The sequence below is a fragment of the Hibiscus syriacus genome, unplaced genomic scaffold (assembly GCF_006381635.1).
Source record: "Hibiscus syriacus cultivar Baekdansim isolate YM2019G1 unplaced genomic scaffold, ASM638163v2 tig00003721_pilon, whole genome shotgun sequence".
In the NCBI taxonomy this organism is placed as follows: domain Eukaryota; kingdom Viridiplantae; phylum Streptophyta; class Magnoliopsida; order Malvales; family Malvaceae; genus Hibiscus; species Hibiscus syriacus.
In genome coordinates, this window is record NW_024061981.1 from 825,530 (window position 1) to 849,144 (window position 23,615).

The 23,615-nt window shown below is 35.8% G+C and overlaps 1 protein-coding gene across 1 annotated transcript; it reads left to right on the forward strand.

The window, feature by feature from the left end:
• Window positions 1-570: 570 nt before the first annotated feature.
• LOC120181792 (rho GTPase-activating protein 5-like) lies at window positions 571-20,145 on the forward strand. Its single transcript, XM_039186855.1, has 7 exons — window positions 571-580; window positions 2,215-2,327; window positions 2,408-2,815; window positions 18,236-18,356; window positions 18,505-18,624; window positions 18,916-19,146; window positions 19,476-20,145. Exons 3-7 carry the CDS (start codon window positions 2,415-2,417, stop codon window positions 20,043-20,045), a joined length of 1,443 nt encoding a protein of 480 aa, XP_039042786.1. The 5' UTR covers window positions 571-580; window positions 2,215-2,327; window positions 2,408-2,414; the 3' UTR covers window positions 20,046-20,145.
• The last annotated feature ends 3,470 nt before the right edge of the window (window positions 20,146-23,615 follow it).

Here is a 23,615-nt window from a genome sequence, read left to right on the forward strand (position 1 = left end):
AATATATTAATATAAAAAATAATAACTATTTAAAAAAATACTAACATAAAAATAAATTTCTTACCACTAATAACAAATTTAAAACTCAAATAGTTGGAGAATTTGAGTTATATAAAAGAGGAGAAGATGATTTTGGTGTGAAGAATGAGCGAGGGTTGAGGGGGTTTATATAGGGGAGGAGGAGGGGTAGTTAGGAAAAACGGATGGGGGCATTAATGACATTTAATGGAAGGCGCGTCCCCGGGGATGCGCCTTCCACACGTGTCTGCTGATATGGCAAAGGCGCGTCCCCGGGGACGCGCCTTTCACACGTGGCATCCAACTCAGCGAAAACACGGGTAAAGCGCGCCCCCGGGGACGCGCCTTTGCCAACTCAGCAGAAAGGGTGCTAGTTTTGGAAATATTGATCGAACGGTGTTAGAAAAGTAAAAATAAAAATAAACGGTGTCAGTGGGGTAAAAAAGCCATCTATTTCATCATGTACGAAACCAACGTATAAAGATAACAAGTTTAGCCGCCAACTTGGGTTCAGAATTTTTAAACAGTGGCCCTTAAGTCTTCTAAGTTGTAAAAGGCAAGCGTAATTATACGCTAGAGTTTGCATTTTACAACGGACTCTTGTTGGGATTTGTTATACCTTCATTCCGTTAAAGGGCATAATTATTATATTCGGAGATTACCTCCGGAAGTAACCAACTCTCTGTCAGCAAGACTTCTGGATATATTTTTTTTTAGTTCATCAAAACTTTCGAAAAACTCATGTTATCATAAGGGTACTATATCCTCTGAATCAACCACAATGTATAAATAAAATCTATGGTTGGTCTATGTGAGATAACGAAGATCTCACGATCAAATCTATTAGACCTGTTAGCCTACAAAGAGATAATAATCATATGTTTGATTGAGAGGAGGGCAACCTTCATTATCTCTAAATAGTGACTCTAATGAAAGGGGGAACCGTTAAAATGATGACGAGATAAATTTATTTCCATTGTAGTATTAAAAGTCTCTTTTTGGTTGAAGCTTAACGAGTAGTCGTCACTTTCACTTTTGTTTTTCCTTTGTTCTTTAGGCTGTTCCTCTAAAAGGCAGACCAGGGAGGCCACAAGGACCCGTTGCAGAATCCAACTACCCTTTTCAAGGGGCCTGGCTGTCCTTAAATATTAATTACCTAATCATGATATGAATATAATGACATTAACATTTTCCTGGTTTCAAGGGCAGCCAGTTATGAGAAAAGAAAATGGGTTTTATGGATGATATGATCCACAACTCACCCAACAGGCAACAGTTGCCTATTGGCAAAATTTTATATGGGAAGTGGTTGGCACGTGTTTGGTGGCAATTTTTAAAAGACTTTAGCTTATTTCACTTGGACAACACTTTTCCTTGTTTTGTTTCTGTTACTCAACTCATTGATTATATTGTTAATGAAAATTTAGTTGAATAATCAAGAGAAAGGAAGAGTTTTGGTAAGACAATGGAAGGAGATCGGAGAATACTACATGCACTATTCTTAATACATGCAAATAGACAAATCTTCATCATTTGAATGGTAAAGCAGAAAAGCAAACAAAATTTGTTTTGGGTTTATGTTAAGACCTATTTTTCTTTCATGTTGGATTAGATGTGAAAAAGAACAAAAACTGAGAAACTCAATATCATGTCATACATGCTTTAATCCCAACACACACAACCCATGTGTCAAGTAGAAAGTTTAAGGAACGATCATCTAACTAAAAGTTAAGAAACAGTGAAAAATAGATGTAATTTTGAAAATTGATAAAAGTTATAATATTTTTAATTATACATAATTTAAAATATTATTTTTTTCTTAAAATTTACATTGAATCATAAATGTTATATTTTTTATAATATTTTTCGATTAATAATTGAAAACATTATATTTTTTTCACAATAATTTTGATTGCCGAAAATATTAAAAAAATTGACATTTTAAATTAGGACTAATAAAAAATTATTATATTTTTATTTTCGATGGTTTATTAAGCTGTTCACGTCAAAACTTTCCCATATGGCAAGCTCCTAAAAGGAATTCCTTCATGAGATGCTTTGATGGCAACGATTGATTAACTGTAGAGAAGATGGTATCATCTTTCAGTCTCTTCGTCTCCTTCATCCACCACCACTTCTCTCCCTTCCCCTAATTTTTCAATCCTTACACTTTGCTTCGTCACCCCCCAAAGCCAGCCAAGAAAATTGTATAAAAAAGGGCAAAAAATCCTTAAAAAGTGATGATAGTTGCTTCCTACCATCCAAAATCTTTGCTTCAATCCAACTCTACGTAGACACCATATCTTGATTTCCCCTTCTTCCAAAGAAACCCCATTTGTTTTTGGTTTCTTGGCTCTAATTTTGTTGACTCCAATAAAGGGAAAAGAAAAAACATAATGACTGAAGTACTCCAATCATCCCCATCTCACTTCCCTTCATTTTCAACCTCCACCTCAACTCCACATGCCCTTACAAACTCTAATGTAAGCACCGCGGAGAATATAATAGGCCGAGAGAGTGAACAAGAAGAAGAGAATAGGGAAAAGGAAGAGAGGAAAGAAAGGGACAAACAAGGGGAAGGGGATCAGCTGTCTTTATTAACGCTTTTGGTGGTTGCTTTTAGGAAGTCGTTGATTGGGTGTAGCCTTTCTGGAAATAAAGAGCTCTGTTCAATGGAAATCGGGTTGCCTACCAATGTCAGACATGTTGCTCATGTGACTTTTGATAGGTTCCATGGATTTCTTGGTTTGCCGGTTGAATTTGAGCCCGAGGTCCCCAGAAGAGCACCGAGTGCCAGGTGTAAACACTAATTTTTTTTTTCTTATTATTATTATTATTATTATATATTATTATTATTAAATAAATATATATATATATATATACAAAGGCCCAAGATCGGGGCCTGATTACAACTCTGGCCCAACTCCCAGAAGCCCTAGGGTTTCACAACCCTAGGTTTATATCCCGGCCGCCACCTCCAAGCTTCAAGAACATCCACGCGGCGCCACCACTGCCTCCAGCTGCCTTGCCGACGCTTCAGTTCCAGATGGTCCAACCAGTTGCTGCCGACGCTGCTGCTTCCACGACGCCGGCCTCGTCGAGCTTTCCAGAAGCCAGCTGCCCCCCACACGTCGATACCCAAGGGTGAGTCACCACACAGTTCGGTGACTCACCGAAATCCACTCTTGAGACCGGTCCGAGACAAGCTCCGACGAGGCTATAAAACAACCACACCTGCAACAAAAAAAAGAAAAGAGGAAGAATCGGAGATAACAAAAAAAATAGATAGGCAACCAACACACAAACAAAAAAAAACCACGGCAAGAACAGTGAACCAAACAGAGAGCAGAATACGAGAACAAATCGACAAAAAGAAGAGGGAAAGGAGCATCTTACCATCATAAAAGCCTCCAAACCGTTTGGAACCACCGGAATCGTTGTAAAACCGAAGGTAAAACCTTCGATTTATTTTAGATCTAGAACGATCTAAAGCGTTTTAGGACAAATGAAGGCCATATTCGGCCTTAAGAAGTCGAGATCTACACTCTAGGGTAATTTGAGATTTCCGGCCACCAGCAGTGGCGGCCGGCGATGGTGATCGACGCCGTTGGTGGTGGCCGGCCGGCGACAGAAAATTAGAGAGAGACGAGAGAGTTTCTCTTCTCTCTCAGCTAGAGAGAGAAGAGGAAGGATGAAAGTGAGAAGCTGGCCCTTAAGGGCCGGCCTTGAGGGGTTTATAAACCCTTCCCCAAACGACGCCGTTTTGGGGAAGGGGTATATCTGTAATTTCACATATGGATAAACCCCATCCGCAGTCCATCATTTTTGTAACTTTACATTTTAGTCACTAAATCAATTTATAATCTTTTTAATTTGGTTCTTTAATTTTATATTTATTTATTTTAGTCCTTTCTATTAAATAATATATTTAGGATAAATACGTATTTAGTCCTTTAGTTTTAATAAATAATATTTTAATCCTGAGAATATATTTTTAATTTATTTTAATCTGATATTCAAATTTTTTATAATTTTATTTTAGTCACCAAATTAATAAATAAGGAAAATAGCATGTTTAATCCCTATAATTTTAAATAATTAATTATGAATTAGGTATTTAATTTTATTAGATTATAATTTAGTCCCTAAGTTTAATATTTTCATTTATTTTACAAGCTTTATTATTTTTTTTATTTTTTTCATACCATGTTTTAATTGTATTTTAAACATTATTTAATCATATGTTATCTTTATATATTTAGGTTCATATATATTTAATTATCATTACTATTATTATTATTATTCTTTATTAATTATGTCAATATATATATAGTCTTATAAATATATAATATTTATTTATTTATTCTATTTTCCTATTTATAAATTTAATTTTATAAATTACTTTTAAGAAAAGTAATTATATTTTGATATTTATTTATTTTTAATATCAAAGAAAAAAGTTGTCTTAAATTACCTAGAAGCTATTTTCTGATATTTTGAATAAATAAATATCTTACTATATTAAAATAAAAGGTTTTTGATATTTATTTTTAAATATTAAAGAAAAGAGCTGTCTTAAAACACCTAGAAGTCCTTTTCTGATATTTCTAAATAAGTAAATATCTTATTTATGTATATTAATATATCTTCTCAAAATTATTTGAAATAATAGGATTATAAATTAAATATATTTTGAATTTTTTAATTTCCAATAATAGAGATAATTTATAATTAAAAAGTACCAATTTTGGGCGTTGTAGGGGTGCTAATCCTTCCCTAAACGTAACCGACCACGAATCCCTTTTTATTATTAAAAAGAACGAATTTTTGGTTATAAACGCAGATCAGTTCATCTTTTAACTGGTGTTTTCTTAAAAACTCTGTTAAAAGATGATTTTTAGGTATTCGACCTACCTGACCCAAAAGGCCGATGGCGACTCCAAATTATTTTAAAAAATATTTATTCACATCATTTTTCCCGCCAAGTAAAATATTTCGTGCCCGGACGAAAACCGGTTACGACAGCTTGGCGACTCCGCTGGGGATTCAGTTGTCAAACTTTTAAAATCAATTATAAATTGTCTCTACTAATTAGAAATTAAAAAAAATCATTTATTTAATTTTTTCTTTTATTTCAATTTTTTTATTATTTATTATTTTCATAATATTTATTATATTTATTATTTTATTTTCAAGTATTAAATTTCATTATTTATTTGTTTGTTATAGATTTGAATATTTCTCCTCACACACAACACTTGCATTGCATAACATAAAGCTCTATAATTGAGTTTGTCCTTTTTAAGTGGGAGTGAAAGCGACGTCTTCGTGAGAATTTATTCTCCGTGTCAGACCTAGCAAGTAACTTTCAGGGTTCATATGCTCTATGTCTTCGTGAGAATTTATTCTCCGTGTCAGGCATAGAGAAATGTGTCCTCTCGACTTGAACTCGATCCGCTTAAGTCTGTGATGGACTAGGATTGAGGGTTGGCAGCCCAAGGGGACATCAACAAGGACAATTCGAGTACCTTTACTCCTAGAACTGAAATTCTGCATATAATAAACCCTAGAAATTCACCTAATCTAAGACAGTACTGAACCTCTGTTCATAGGTGTACACAAAGGAGAAATAAGCTCTGCTTTTAATTTATTTAATTTATTATTATTTTTTCTCCCTGAATAAATGCATGCGAACTAGAAATCATGCGGTTAGGTTAATTTTTCCAAACAAAGCATGGAACTAGAAAGCATGAGGTTAGGATTTATTATATGCCATGATAAATAAATTTTTTCTTTCAATTAGTTGGTATTAACCATTTCATTTTTTCTTATTTTCATATGCATGTTATTTTTGTTCTAATTTGTTTATATTGTTTTCTTTTGTTTGCATTGCATGATCATGAACAAAAGGTGTTAACTGAAAAGACTGTTCATCAAATTAGAAAGAAATCATAAATGGACAAAAAGTTCTATGATCAAACAAAATATGATGCGGCCAAGAAAAGACATCCTCAAGGAACTCCAAGGATAGATGAGAGCTATGCACCCAAAGATTATATGCCCATTAAAGATCAAAAGGAGATACGTGAGATAAGAGAGCAGATGTCCAAGATGATGGAAAGAATATATGTTTTGGCCAAAAGAGAAGAGATTCCTGCACAGAAAGAGAGAAAGCTTAATAAAGATAATCCTGCAATTTCAGATATGCAAGGGAATTCTGATCCTAACCAACTTGAGAAATTACAGACAGTCATCATTCGTATTCACAAATCGTCTGGAAATACCAAAGAAATGGTGACCACTGTAAAAGCTCTCAGAGATGAGAAGAAATCATGTGATCAGAAATCATCAAAGTTTGGTCTGCTCCTAATGACTAAAACTCAAGTTCAATCCAAGACAAAAGGTGGTTCTCATCTTGATACTATCCCCATATCATATAAAGAGTTGTATGAGAATCTACTTGAAGCACGAGAAGTGGATCCATATTATATAAAACCGTTCCAACCTCCGTATCCGAATTGGTATGACATCAACGTTCATTGTGAATATCATACCGGAGCTCAAGGACATACCATCGAGAATTGTCTTGCATTCAAACGCCGAGTCCAAAGTCTTTTGGATCATGGAATCTTACAATTTATGATAAATGATCGACCTAGTTTGGTAACCAAGGGTCTTGATAGATTAATACCAAAAGTCTTCAAAGGTAAGAATATCAGTAGGGGCGCCCAGAGAGAAGAAGATTTGCTAAGATTTGAAGCTCAAATACATCATTTGAAGATTGAAAACGATAAATTGAACACCAAAATGGAAACCATACATGAAGATTTCCAGAAGGTCAGTCAAGCCTTTCAAAATGCTGGTATAGGAAACACCCCAGAAGAGTGGATATCAGGGGTCACCAAATTGAAAAAGAGTTGCAACATACATGAAGATCTTCTCCAAAAACTTTTTGAACACAAAATGTTCTCTCTCAAAGGAAAATGATCAACTCCAAGAATTAAACATAGGAGATGAAAGAACCCCAGAATGTCATGGAAGAAGCTGCAGTCCAGACAAGCAATATGGCCCATAAGCTGATAATCTAACTTGGTTTTAGAGAAGAAAATGGGAAAGTTATTCTCTATATGTAAAGTTTTGTTGAAGTTAGGATTAAAAGTTGTCCCCTACATATAAAAGTTTTGTTTGATGTACCGAAACTTTTGTGTTCAATGAAATCTGTTCTAAGATGATCACTCTTAAGTAACACCTTTTCATACATACATTTACAGTTTGTATCTGTGCATTTTCATTTTGTATTTTTACTTTTTATATCTTTGAATTGCACATTGTGCATTCTTATTTTTCCATTTATGCATTTTTCACATTTTTATTTAAGTACTGTCATGTACTTTAATTATAAAAACATATAAATAATTCATGAAAGGTTTCTGTAACAGTAAAAACCAAGATCATTCATTTATTTTACTGTACCATCATCATGAAAACAATGGAGCAATCTTATGAAGGACTACAAGACCATTGGCCAGAACCATTGACAGGGTTACCTCGGGATACAAGGAAAGAAGTTTCAGATTCAGTACCAGATGGATCAGATCAAATTATCCAGGGAATGGAATCTGATAAAGAAGATACAACTGCTATAGAGAAATCGTGCTATCAGATTGAAGAGTCGATAAAGATAACATACCATGGGGCATCCCACTCAAACCCAAAGAATAGCCTCATTAATTATTCACAATATGAGGAGAAAGTCAAGAGGACAGAGAAAGCAATCAGAAACATGAAAGATGTTAGTGCCTACCACAAAGAATTAGAAGCAAGAGAGCTTAGCTTAGTTCCATATTTGATTATTCCCCATGAATTCAAAATGCCTGATTTTGAGAAATATGATGGCACCAGTTGTCCCTTAATCCATTTGAGAATGTTTTGCAGAAAAATGGGAGGATATTTAAATTCTGATGACCTGTTAATTCACTCTTTCCATGATAGTCTTGTTGGCCCAACAGTAGTCTGGTACAATCAGTTGGCCCAAGAACAGATCAAGAGATGGGTAGATCTAGCTGATGCATTTTTGAGACAATATCGGTATATTAAAGGCTTAGCTCCAACACGTATGAATCTTCGAAGAATAAAGAAGAAAACCAATGAAAGATTTCAAGAATATGCCCTAAGATGGAGAGGAGTGGCAGCACAAGTTCAACCTCCCATGATAGAAGAAGAGATATCACGTATGTTTCGTGATTCCCTTCCCGCTCCTTTCCGCGAGTTGATGCAGGCAAATCCGACAAAGGAATTCGAGAATCTTGTGACAACTGGAGATTTAATTGAGAATGTAATCAATGAAGAAAACTCAAAAGTCATATCCAAGAGCCCGATGGATCAAAAAGCAAAAGCTGATGATGTGAATGTATGTCGCATCCAGAATCCCCGCAACTGCAAAAGAAAAAGAGCAAGTAACTGTTCGGATCGACCAAAGAAAGTCATACGATCAAGAAAAACTTTGGAAGTGTTCCAAACTTCCATTTCAGACTTGTATCCTCATTTGGTTAAAGGTCAAAACATCACACCAAGACCAACTAAAATGACATCAAACCCTTCTGCTCATAGCTATGATCAAAATAGTGTTTGTAATTTCCACTTGGGGGTAAAAGGGCATTCTACAGGCAATTGTAGGCCACTGTTGAAAGAAATAGAGATGCTTGTTGACAAAGGGGTTTTGACACAAGAAATGATCAAGAAATGGGGGGCAAATGAAGAAAAGAACCCTGATCCTATTACATACCATTATAGGAGTAATGAGGCATAATAAAATAAATAAGTGGAAGTGTTATCTACCACTGTAGTACTTTTCTATTTTCAGCATCTTGTTTGAACTTGTTTTTGTTCCTTTCTCCGCCTTTTGTGCAATAAATAAATATTGTGTTGCTTTTATGGTTATGAGCAAAGAATCAAGTTTTAATCTTGAGATTATTGAATATCAAGTAGATTAAATGTTCTTTTAATTTTTCAATGCCAATTACTCAAACCAAATCCTGACACTACATTTATCTGAGACTCTGAAGAAATGTCTCTACCTGTTTTTACACCTACTCCAGATGTTTACCTTTTCGGGTATAGTTGATTGATGATACTACATTCCACTACATATACGACTTCAAAAGTTACACATTGGTCCTTCCAAACACAAAACCATCATAAACCAAAAGACCTCAAAAGAACCAAACTTTCAATTATCCGTGAATCTTACTGCAAGAAGAGACGAGATGAGGCATCATGGACCAACTCATTGATGATAATTTCGAGTGATTAGGGTATACTCAAAGAAGAAGGGGAAAGTGATTGATTGAAATAAATATATCATGCATTAATTACATTTTTCATGTAAATAAAGTTAATTTTGAATATTCATCCCCCTGTGGATACCTCTTTTTACAAAGGTTTCTGTGTATGAGATGATGAACGGCATTGTTTCATTTATCCTTTAATATATATATATATCCTTTGTTATCCCCATTTGAGCCTGAATAATTTTTATTCTAATTCAACCCTAACCAAGGATCACCCTCTACATTGGGGGGCAAAGTAAAGGATATTGGCTCACAAGAATAAAGATTGTCAATACAATTTTATTATGAAGACAAGTTTCCATGAAGTCATGAAAGTTTTGAGTGCTTGAAGATCAATCCAATCAAGAATAATGGAAAACCTCCAAAATCCAAAAGAAAAAGGAGGTGCTCAAAGCAGTTGAAATATTATACTCATCCAGCAAAAAAAAAATAGAAAAGAAAAAAAACAACAAAAAGGAAAAAGAAGAAGGAAAATTGAATCAAGATGGGTGACTTATTGAGCTTCAAGTTACAAGGTTGATCAAGTACGAACAAGAAGAGCAAGAAATGCTGAAGATATGAGAAATTGGAAATGAATCCAAAATTTGGCAGTCTAGAGGGATCCAAATGATGGAAAAATCCCCAACAAAGTAAATCCAAGTTAAGCAAGGCAAGATTGATGGCATTAGAATGAATTGATCCTTGGTTTGATTACCCTTAAACACTTATTTTGGGCCTTTTTATCCCTTTCTTTCGTAACCATAAGCCATGGCCTACGTTACGTACCTGAAAAGTCCATTTTAATCATACATGGATTTCTAATTAAAAGAGAATATCATCAGAATTCATTCTGCTTCTCAAGATTGATTTTTATTTGCAAAAATTGGTTTTTAAAATCTTTAATGCATGATATGAAAACTGATAAAAGGAGGGTTCAAGATATAAATTTTTAAATAACATCTTAGAACCAAAGGAGGATTCGAGTTGAAAACCTGAAAAGGCGGCTCGAATATTGAATGGTGGAACAACGACATAAGAGACGATTTTAAGCTCTTAAAAGGAGCACCACACATCCCAAAGACGTTCATGAGATTTTGGAAACAAGAAGCATCTCTACAAGATGGGCATAACAACCATTTCTTCAAGTTAGTGGAAGCTCGAAGAAGACAACATGCTTGATTAACCTGAGAGACCCTATTTTACCAAAATCAACCTACACCTCAAATCAGTCAATAATTTTGACACTTGCCATAGGATTATGATTTTTGAATGATTTAAAAGTGTAGTTGATTTATTTGATAGTCACTAAACTCATTGTTTATGATCTGATTCTATTGTGAACCTAAGAAGGGTAATACTTTGTAAAAGTCTTTCATTCTTCAATAAACAAAGGAGGAAAAAACATTTTCAAATAGGATAGTCTCAAATGAGGAAAGTCCTTAAAGCAATTGTTGCTTATTCTACCTCTGTTGTAGAAAAAGAATGAACGAAGCCAGAAGAATGAAGCGCTTCATATTTTTGAAGGCAAGTGGTCCAAGAAGCCAGAAAGTCTGGAGAATTGAACTTGTGACACTCTCCTATGACATTAGCAATTCATCAAAAAAAAAGATTATCGTTTATCTCATGCTGAGGGCGATAAGCATCACCAGACAGATTATTTTCCCCAACCATCAATTCATGTTCTCTAGAAGATTACATCATAAAGCCATGAATAAGTCACTACCTGCACTCTGGTTATACTGTGATGATGGCTCAAATCTTGATACATTATTGCTACTTCTTCTATGCTGATCACTTTCTTTGTCAAGATGATACCCATTATGTCCTTCAGAAGATTGCTGAATTTGAATTGGAGGACTTATGGCACAGAATAAGATATTGGAACAAATTCTACATTTGTATGCCGTAACAGGATTCCAAAAGTTGAGATAACCAGTTTTACCATCAATTAAACCTTTCCATGGTTAGGGAAGAGTGGGATAAGACAGTGTGTATTTTGGAGCAACAGAAGAGACAGTCATTGTGGTAGTCATTGCAAGAAAATGCACCAGCAAAAATCTTCCATTTTATCCTGATGATGTTTATTTCTTCCAGTAAGGTTGTTACACTGGATGTCACCGACAACAAGGTCGAATTCGACAAAACTATTCATCAATTGCTCCAACCGATCATCATTCAGTTCTTGCACATCTGTTTTCAAAAGTATGCCAAGACAGTAAAAGGCAACTTCTGCATCATTGATCCCAGAGAAAAGTGACAGGACATTGATACCACCATGGAACATGTCTCTATACAGATCCTTGTGTATGGTTTTTAGGGAAACCTAAAAGCATTTCCACCTCATCAGATTCAAGTGGAACAATTTTATTCTTTTCAACCCATACCAGATTCCATTTTCAGCACTCATCAAGAACATAATTCTGGACACTCGAAGGTGGCTCATTGTCATAAGCTTCAAGAGCCTTACAGATCCTTTCTGTCAATTTGGCACTTCCTGTACATGTTTATAAACAGTTCAACTTTGTTCTTGGATCCCAGGAAGGCCATCATTTCTTTGTCAATGGAAAAACATCAGCACATGGAGGAAGCAGAATAAGAGAAAATCTGTTCTCAATTGGCAGAATTATGAATATAGCCCTTTTCAGTGTAGTAGCATGAAAATGCTTCGAATCTATAAATTCTGGCTCTACATCGAAAAAGTACTGTGATATTCCAGTCCAAACATTAACTGGAGCAAGTGCCACGTGCTCATAGTAGAAATAAGAAGACTCAATAGCATCTTCTGGAAGTGTTCTTTAAGTTATCTGATCTGGTTTGGTATGAACTCCAAAACCAATCATTGGATTTAAAAGATGAATTTGCTCATAGTAGAAATAAGGAGACCCAATAGCATCTTCTGGAAGTGTTCTTTGAGTTATCTGATCTGGTTTGGTAGGAACTACAGAACCAATCATTGGAATTAAAAGATGAACTGCATGATCATCTTCATTAAGAAAATTCTTTTCAAGCTTCCTTTGCTTCTTTCTTTTCCACAAATCATAGCCCAAGTTTCGCATTTGCTTGTAATTGGGATTATTGCATAATGGCTTCCTATCTTCTACCATAAAAAGTGCGTCAGTAACCTTAGCCATTTGATCAGCACATATAAAATCTGTCAATTCTGCAATTGATGAATCTGAACCACATCTCTCCATGGTTATTGAAGCTTCAGCCTCTGAGAATCCCATTTTTGTCAAGTATAACAGTTTACTCTCCTCATCAAAATCAGAATTCATGATTTCCTCGATATCAGAAGAACTATCAATATATATGAAATCATCCTGAAAGATCGCTTCATAATCAGATGAGTTGTTATCAGATTCAACATGTTGCATGGGTGCAGATTTTTGATGAGCTTGTATCATTGAATATGTAGTTTTGCCATTGCATCAGATTATTGTTTGCATAAATTGGTTTCTCTCCCACAGAAAAGTATATTTCAGAGATGTTTTTCACTGAAAGATGATAAGCCACTGTGTCAGCCTGGAACGGATTACCAAGCTATTTTTACTTCACTGTCTGACTAGACCCCTCCAGATACAGAAAATGGTCACCTCATTTCAGACATTTATGTCAGAATGATTGAGTATTTCTTAAATTTGTGACAACATGAAGAGAATTCCAGTTACCTGATAACACTACTGTTTAGTGACACCAGAATGAGAGTATTCAAGATAAATAGATTTGGGGCACAAATAAAGCTACAAGTACCTACAACAATTCATTGTCAAAATTGGACCTCATGGGGATCATCATTGCTAGCCAAGATGAACTGAGTTTTCATCTATTTTGGTTTTATCATTTGTATTTCATCCCCAGATGCAAAAATTCCACGGATATCTTTCTGTACATTGATCCTACAGTTGATGTGTTTCTACTTCCTACAAAGATCATTATAGAAGAAAATGTGATCAGTATCACATTTGTCTTTACCCAAGATGATATCAAGATTTGTTGTATCTCCTATTCAATTCAGCACTAGCATATCTTGTGAATTTGACCAACTTTTTGGTCATACCAACATTACACTTAAATCCCCACTGAGTTTTTTTCCTCAAATGGTCTTATGACATCATTCAAAAGCTTTGAACACTAGGCAAAGAGATTCAATGATTGAGAAGAAGCCACAAAAAAGGATGAATGTGTTGTCAAATGTTTTACGAACATCTGAGCAGAAGCCACAGGAAAGGATGAATGCACTGTTAAATGTTTTACGAACCTGCTATTCGGATACTGAACCAATGTTACGATCATATGGTTTCCATTTATTGACCCAAGATGAAATCTGTCTTCTTCAACCCCAAGATTAGAAGCAAGATATAATGAAGATTTCTTTCCACAGAAAGAGAGCTAAAAAATTTTGACAACAATAAACTAGTGGAGCCAACTATGGTTGAACTACAAGTTGTTGTTAAGCATCTCGACATTATATGGTCCAAGTTGCCTTATTCGAGATCTGATTATATGTGGAGACATGAAATGAATTGGAATAAATTTTCCTTGTGATATGTTTCAAGAGTCAAATCAGATCAGACTCTACTCTCCTAATTAATCCCTGTTGAGTCAGGCATATCTACATCTACACTCTTCAAAGATGATAGATTCTCTTTTCAAAAATGAAAGCTTTATGGAATTTCTACACAAGTCCAAGCAAAGAAAATTGGTTTTATCCAAGACAAAATGGGACATCAAGGTCATAGTTCTGACTACAGCAAGAGTTCCACAAATGAAACATTTCTTCTGAGACCTTCATGAAGCAAAGAAGACAGTAAAGAGACAAGTTGATCAGATGATTCTGCAGAAATGCAAGCTTGATAGCATAAGTTGCTACATTGATATCCAGAGGTAACCCTGGCAATAAATGATGAACTAGAGGAAGACCAAGTTCACCACTTTGAAGTCAAATGAAGATTGCATCAACATTCATGCATTCATAAGAATATCATTTACACAATAGACAATGCATTACATTGATACATCTGAGTGCATTCAAACATGAAGTTTTACAGATCTTCGGAAGAACGAAGAAGAAAAAAAATACCTTACAAGAAGAAGGTATTCAAAACCAAAAATACAGGAATCCCGCAAACATCTGAAGAAGAGATGGACGCAATCCACAAGAATGAGTATTATCTTGAGATTGGGGCATGTTACCCAATCAACATGTTATTTTGAAAAATAATGAGAAAATGATTTCCATAGTTTCTCATTCAATCTTTTCTGAAAATGAAATTGTTGAATAGTAAGAAAACAATTTCCATAGTTTCTTACTTAGTAAACTATTTCTCACATCTGTAAGTCCTTCAGTGCATGATGTTTCCAAAAAGCCTTCGGGAGCTTTTTGATGTTTTCAAAGCCTTCGGGTCATCTGTAAGTCCTTCAGTGCATGATGTTTCCAAAAAGCCTTCGGGAGCTTTTTGATGTTTTCAAAGCCTTCGGGTCATCTGTAAGTCCTTCAGTGCATGATGTTTCCAAAAAGCCTTCGGGAGCTTTTTGATGTTTTCAAATCCTTCGGGTCATCTGTAATTCCTTCAGTGCATGATGTTTCCAAAAAGCCTTCGGGAGCTTTTTGATGTTTTCAAATCCTTCGGGTCATCTGTAAGTCCTTCAGTGCATGATGTTTCCAAAAAGCCTTCGGGAGCTTTTGATGTTTTCAAATCCTTCGGGTCATCTGTAAGTCCTTCAGTGCATGATGTTTCCAAAAAGCCTTCGGGAGCTTTTTGATGTTTTCAAAGCCTTCGGGTCATCTGTAAGTCCTTCAGTGCATGATGTTTCCAAAAAGCCTTCGGGAGCTTTTTGATGTTTTCAAATCCTTCGGGTCATCTGTAAGTCCTTCAGTGCATGATGTTTCCAAAAAGCCTTCGGGAGCTTTTTGATGTTTTCAAATCCTTCGGGTCATCTGTAAGCCCTTCAGTGCATGATGTTTCCAAAAAGCCTTCAGGAGCTTTTTGATGTTTTCAAACCCTCAGGGTCATTCTTAAGACCTCTGGGCAGAATGTTTTCAACATTTCCATATTACTCAAAATAAGTTAAATGAAAAAAATTATTGTCTTTTTTGTCTTTGCTCTATTCTTGTTAATACAAAAATGAGCAAAGAGGGGCAGCTGTAAACACTAATTTTTTTCTTATTATTATTATTATTATTATTATTATTATATTATTATTAAATAAATAAATATATATATATACAAAGGCCCAAGATCGGGGCCTGATTACAACTCTGGCCCAACTCCCAGAAGCCCTAGGGTTTCACAACCCTAGGTTTATATCCCGGCCGCCACCTCCAAGCTTCAAGAACATCCACGCGGCGCCACCACTACCTCCAGCTGCCTTGCCGATGCTTCAGTTCCAGATGGTCCAACCAGTTGCTGCCGACGCTGCTGCTTCCACGACGCCGACCTCGTCAAGCTTTCCAGAAGCCAGCTGCCCCCCACACGTCGATACCCAAGGGTGAGTCACCACACAGTTCGGTGACTCACCGAAATCTACTCTTGAGACCGGTCCGAGACAAGCTCCGACGAGGCTATAAAACAACCACACCTGCAACAAAAAAAAGAAAAGAGGAAGAATCGGAGATAACAAAAAAAATAGATAGGCAACCAACACACAAACAAAAAAAAAACCACGGCAAGAACAGTGAACCAAACAGAGAGCAGAATACGAGAACAAATCGACAAAAAGAAGAGGGAAAGGAGCATCTTACCATCATAAAAGCCTCCAAACCGTTTGGAACCACCGGAATCGTTGTAAAACCGAAGGTAAAACCTTCGATTTATTTTAGATCTAGAACGATCTAAAGCGTTTTAGGACAAATGAAGGCCATATTCGGCCTTAAGAAGTCGAGATCTACACTCTAGGGTAATTTGAGATTTCCGGCCACCAGCAGTGGCGGCCGGCGATGGTGATCGACGCCGTTGGTGGTGGCCGGCCGGCGACAGAAAATTAGAGAGAGACGAGAGAGTTTCTCTTCTCTCTCAGCTAGAGAGAGAAGAGGAAGGATGAAAGTGAGAAGCTGGCCCTTAAGGGCCGGCCTTGAGGGGTTTATAACCCTTCCCCAAACGACGCCGTTTTGGGGAAGGGGTATATCTGTAATTTCACATATGGATAAACCCCATCCGCAGTCCATCATTTTTGTAACTTTACATTTTAGTCACTAAATCAATTTATAATCTTTTTAATTTGGTTCTTTAATTTTATATTTATTTATTTTAGTCCTTTCTATTAATAATATATTTAGGATAAATACGTATTTAGTCCTTTAGTTTTAATAAATAATATTTTAATCCTGAGAATATATTTTTAATTTATTTTAATCTGATATTCAAATTTTTTATAATTTTATTTTAGTCACCAAATTAATAAATAAGGAAATAGCATGTTTAATCCCTATAATTTTAAATAATTAATTATGAATTAGGTATTTAATTTTATTAGATTATAATTTAGTCCCTAAGTTTAATATTTTCATTTATTTTACAAGCTTTATTATTTTTTTATTTTTTTCATACCATGTTTTAATTGTATTTTAAACATTATTTAATCATATGTTATCTTTATATATTTAGGTTCATATATATTTAATTATCATTACTATTATTATTATTCTTTATTAATTATGTCAATATATATATAGTCTTATAAATATATAATATTTATTTATTTATTCTATTTTCCTATTTATAAATTTAATTTTATAAATTACTTTTAAGAAAAGTAATTATATTTTGATATTTATTTATTTTTAATATCAAAGAAAAAAGTTGTCTTAAATTACCTAGAAGCTATTTTCTGATATTTTGAATAAATAAATATCTTACTATATTAAAATAAAAGGTTTTTGATATTTATTTTTAAATATTAAAGAAAAGAGCTGTCTTAAAACACCTAGAAGTCCTTTTCTGATATTTCTAAATAAGTAAATATCTTATTTATGTATATTAATATATCTTCTCAAAATTATTTGAAATAATAGGATTATAAATTAAATATATTTTGAATTTTTTAATTTCCAATAATAGAGACAATTTATAATTAAAAAGTACCAATTTTGGGCGTTGTAGGGGTGCTAATCCTTCCCTAAACGTAACCGACCACGAATCCCTTTTTATTATTAAAAAGAACGAATTTTTGGTTATAAACGCAGATCAGTTCATCTTTTAACTGATGTTTTCTTAAAAACTCTGTTAAAAGATGATTTTTAGGTATTCGACCTACCTGACCCAAAAGGCCGATGGCGACTCCAAATTATTTTAAAAAATATTTATTCACATCATTTTTCCCGCCAAGTAAAATATTTCGTGCCCGGACGAAAACCGGTTACGACAAGGCAAGTTTATGGATTCAGGTTTTTTTATTTATTTGGTCTCTTTCTTGATTGAAATTCTCGTATGGGGGTCTTTCATGATTGTCAAAGGGGTAGTTTTTGAATCGTTTGTATGGGGTTTGCTTATTTTAGTATCTGTAGATGTTTTCTTGAGATTATTTTTTGTGAATTCCCCCTTTCTCTTGATCTCTTCGTGGATGCAAATTGCTTCCCAAAAAAGTTCAAGTTTTTCTCTTCATTGTATACCATTTTATCTTGCTGGTGGTTTCTATACTCTTTCCTGATATTATTTTGATGGATAACCCTTACTGGAATAATATCTATTCTATGTTTGCAATGCTCAGATCAAAGCTCAAACTTAAATTCCATAGTTGAATCCAGTTGATTTCTGTGAATGTGTGGAAATCGAAATGAAAATTTCTTTTTTGGTGGTAAATGATAATAGAGTTGTCAAGGTCTTTACCATATCCACTTAACATGTCTTTGTTACTTTTATTTCATTGACTAAGGTAACATTCTTGTGCAGCGCAAGCGTGTTTGGTGTTTCGACTGCATCTATGCAGCTCTCGCTGGACTCTAGAGGGAATAGTGTGCCGACGATACTAATACTGATGCAAAGTCATTTATATGCCCGAGGAGGCCTCCAGGTATATGACCACCTATCTATCTTTTCTCTAATCTGTTATATGGCTGTATAATTGCTTGAAGTATCCGGTTTAGTAATTAACTTCTTATATATATATATATATATATATATATATATATATATATATATATATATATATATATCTTTAGGCTGAAGGAATTTTCAGAATTAATGCTGAGAACAGTCACGAGGAGTATGCCAGGGAACAACTAAATAGGGGAGTTATACCAGATGGTATAGATGTACATTGCTTGGCTGGTCTTATAAAGGTATTTTCTTTGCTCCTCAATATATTCGGGCATATTTGATTAGTTTGAACTTGTTTCTCGTTTGTATACTGGGTTCATTGGTGTCTCTACTTCTTATAAAAAATTGGTGTCTCTACTTGCATTTTATTAGGCTTATTTTATTTAAGTAATTAAAATATTGAGGATGAACTGAGCTATTGAAAGGATTGATTCGTGAGCTCAAAATGCTGCCACGATATCTGCAAATAATGGTGAGAACTTGCCCGGTTGAATGAACTTTTCAATTCGGTTGTGGTGTTTATGATTTTGCAGGCTTGGTTTAGGGAACTTCCTAGTGGTGTTTTGGATTCTCTTCCTCTGGAAGAGGTAATGCAAGCTGAGTCAGAAGAAGAGTGTGCTCGGCTTGTAAGGCTCCTTCCTCCAACCGAAGCTGCTCTACTGGATTGGGCAATAAATTTAATGGCTGATGTTGTGCAAGTGGAACAGTTGAACAAGATGAATGCACGTAATGTTGCGATGGTGTTTGCTCCAAACATGACTCGAGTGAGTAAATATCTTTGGGTAGTTTCAATTTAAATACACATTTCAATCTCAGACTTGATGCAAAATTACGGGTTACTGAGATTTGTGCTAGTTTGACACTGGTCGTCAAACTGGATGCATCCCTTAAAACTCAAGTTTGCACTCAAAGCTGTATTTTCAAAACCTAGGAAAGGTAGAGGTCCTTGGAAAAGATTCACAGTTCATTCCACTCATGAAAACCCTATTTTATGGGGCACCTTAATGCTTTGTTACTTGATAGTTGATACTCATAGGTTAGTGTTGGATATCATGTATTCAATATGGATATTCATTACTGCTGTTTATTGCAGATGTCGGACCCTTTAACTGCATTGATGTATGCAGTCCAGGTGATGAATCTTCTGAAGACACTTATTATTAGAGCGCTTAAAGAAAGAGAAGATTCTATGATCGACTCTAATCCCGATTCTCGCTTAGAGCCTTCGCAATTACTCAAAGATGCCAATGAGGAGGTTAAAAATGAAAGTGAAGGAGAGAGAGCTTTTGTTGCTGAAGAACCCGCCATAGAGAGCCCCCCTCACTCTGTTAAAGAGAATTTAACAACCGAAAGTAGCTCTCAAGGTTTCCTAACTTCAATAGAGAACATTTGTGCTGGAAACCGATCCCTACTTGATAACTGTCCCTGCACTTTAGTGTCTCAAGTGAATTCTTTAGCAAACGAACTCGAAAAAGGTGGTTTCCGAAGTACATCTGGAAAGAGCAGAACTGATCAATCAAGTGCTTCGAGTCTAAAGAAGGGAACGAAGAAGGCAATTGAACAATCGATGGGTAATGCGGCGGGAGCTGTCCAGACGAAAAAGGGAACAAGAATAGCCGGGCTGATAAATGCGAGAGCAGAGCTTTTCGAAGCTTGGAGGTGATTGGCATTTGTATGCTAACATTGTGTAGTCAGACTGGGTGGGAAATGCCAACAGGTAGAAGTTGGTAGTATGTCGTGTTTTGGTTTCTTTCCTTTGGAAATATCGTGCATGAATTTATGTTTGTCTTGTATGTGATTTTTTTTTGGATAGAATTTGGAGATCTCGTTAAAAACTCCCTTCATATTCTTTCACATACTTAGAAGTATGTTGAAGAACATTGGAAGGGAGAAAAGAGTACCTCATATTTTATTAAATATAATACCAAATCCATGAGGAATCACCAAACCCACATACGAGAATAAACACCAATACAAACTATATCACCTAGAAATCTTACATCGTCAAACAAAAAACTCCTAAATCAATAACCCCATTTGTAGAATACACCTCAAGATATAAGATGACATAGCAAAAAAAAAAAAACCAACAATTACAACCACAAACTTAAAAACGCCTCTTAATACAGCTGTCGAACAATCACAATCCAATTGGAGGATCAAGTTCTAAAGAAATATCGCAATCTTCAGGAACCCAAGAATTAGGTTTGAAGGAAGGATCAACTTCATGCACCAAAATTTTGAATAAATGATCCCCGACCTTCAACTCATTAATTCTCCCTAGAGCATTTGTGAGTAATTGGATTTTCGCCTGATGAAAAGATGAAGGGAACTCATAACTATTATCAATTGCTATTAACTTGTCCCACTTAGTAGCTATATTTTTTAAAGTATCCCAATTCCAAACGTGAAAATGAATACCTAGCCAAATGCGCCAGCTCTCCACCATTAGGCTCTCAGACCAAGTTTCCACTCTGGAAAACCATTCTGCAAGAGTCTCTAACTTATCATCCTTCACGATTCTCAACGAATTAGAATATTCAAAAACCATTAGAACTACATTTCCAGCAGCTCTCATAAGCGTAAAACCCGCTAGTCATTTGGCTTGTATTTAGTTGGCAAGATTACCAATCTTGATAAAGTGCTTGCACCACCCTACAAGACAATTACTTAATACGTGAAGTTTCTCTTCGTCCACAACTCCCTCAACTTCACAGTGTTTAATCATCTGAACCTCTTCCCTCCTAGACTTACGTTGAACAACCTTCGAGGACTTTCGCTAGTAAGCATGTCGGGGTTTATATTTAGCCAAAGAGACTTTAATTCTGCTGTCGTAAATATAAACGCCATTCATGCTTGATATCGCTTTCCTTGCTTCTTCAATAGTTGCAAAGCGAATGAACCCAAAGCGACCTCCTTTCGAATTCCTTTTGTTAGGAATGAATGCATCAATAACATGACCGTAAGTGCTAAATAAAGATCAAGTCTCTTCCAATGGATCTTCTCTGGTAGGTTCTCAATGAATAACGAGATGCAACCACTTCTACACCTATTACTACCATTTGTATGACCTTCCTTCCACCAATTTTGATAACCATTTCTTCTCCCTCTCGCTACTTCAGAAGATTTTTCATTGGAGTACCCCTTCGCGGTGATCTCTTTTATTCTATGGTGATCAACATCAGCTTCAGAACGGGCTGGTTTTGCCTTTGCTGAAGGAAACATCTCAGTCCTAAAATTCACACCTTGTGAAGGAGATCTTCCATTTATGCCAATCCTTACAGCAGGTGGTTGACAATCTAAAGATGCTTTAGCTGAGCAATTTTCCAAATGACTGGATGATAAAGGACTTTCACCCGACCTCGAAGAATTACCTCTTAAAATTTGCTGATTTTGGAACGTAGGAGACTGCCTGTAGGTAGTGCTATCGGCCTCAACAATCCAACCTGCCTCACGGGCCAAGGCAGCCAGAACATCGTTCATGTTAGAACGAGCGGAAAGATGGAAATTTCCGTATTGCCTCAAACCGGCTAGCATACGACTGGTGAAGGCTTTCCTGTTCCTTTTCCGATACTTTGTCTTCTCCTTCTCATTCTCCCTCTCTCGTTTTTCCTTGCTGGAGTAGGAAAATGTAGTCGCGTCGTCTGGTCCAGAGGAAGAACTAATGCGGTTGACAGAGGCTGCACCTGTCGCGGCTGTTGAAGCAAGCCCACTGGTTATCCTGTGTTAAGACGACCTTATGTGTTCCATTGTGAGAACTGGGTAGCTGGACAGAAGAGAACTGTAAAAAACAGAAAGTTGGAGGATAGGGAAATTTCTTGCCGAACCCGTTCAGCAGAAAAGAACCGACTGTCGACACTATGGAAGGGGGTTTAGGTCGCGAGAAGAAGCTGAGTCCGGTGGTGAGGCGGAGGCGACCACGAGCGGCGGGAAGTGGCGAAAAGCGGCGGAGAACTTCGCGAAGATCTGCGTCGTTTGAAAGGCTCAAACGCAAATCTAAGGCCAGATTTGGAATCACCGTGGGCCGGCGATCTTCCCAGGAAAAAAACAGATTCAAACGGTGGTCGGAGTATGGCGGCGGACGGCTGACGGTGGCGGCGGGCAACGGGTGGATGACGGTGAGGAAAATAATTCAAAAACGCCTGGGCTCTGGGCTCTAGAGAGAAGCGGGACCTTCTCTCACCTACTTTAATATAATACTGACCTTTTATGTGATTTTGAGTGGAGATTCTTTTACCTTTCAATGCTTCACACTGACTTAACATTTCCTTAGCTCATTCAAACATTTTCTATTGTTCATACTAATTTTCACTGTTTCTAAAGCTAATAATATATATATATATATATATCAGCTATTTTTCTACTACTTAAAATAAAAAAGATTATAGATGTTTCATAATTCTAGCTAAGAAAGAAGCTGCCGAAAAGCATGAACATCAGTAAGCCCAAAAGAGGCACGTCATTCTATTTCTTTGCAGAACCCCGAAACATCTGCTGTTCTAAAATGGAGAGTATTTCAATGATTTAATCTTCATAGGAATTTTTCTGCTGCTTTGCCTCCTTTGGTTCACATGCAGCTTCCTTCTCCAATGTAATGATTCCTTCCCTTGTTTCTGTTGATTTCCATTTAGAATGTATGGCATATACGCACTCTATTAAAACGGCCCCCTTGTGAAATTGCTGCTGCTTCTTTTGGCGATAATCCATGGATGCTATCTGGTATTTCAAACTCTTACATTTGTGCTAAAATTATGAACTTTTATTGTTCATGTTTTAAGTTAAGGGAAACCCAGAAGAGTTTAGCACTTTTGAAACTGCATTCTGAACTCTTATCACCATGCGAAAGAGAGAGGGAGAGTTAACGGCATGGATGGAGACCAGCTAAACAAAATAGCTCTGTTTGCTCGAACCAGATGTTGGTATTCTTATTTTTCTTCTTATTATTATGCTTTTTCTTATCCATATCACGTTGCTCACTCTTTCAAGGTTAACTGAGGCTTCAAGGTTGATGCTGGTATGCTTTTTGTTTGGTCAGAACCAAACCAATTTCTTAAATTTTACTAAAGAGTAATTTTTTTTGTTCAATATATTGCTGATGTAGATTCACCATCTTATTGGGATATAAATGGCAATCCTCACATATTTTAAGGTACTTTACGACAACAATCTCTGTCCCTTGCTCTGAGTTCAACAGTCCGAACACAATCGTCAACTTTTCACAATGAACATCCAT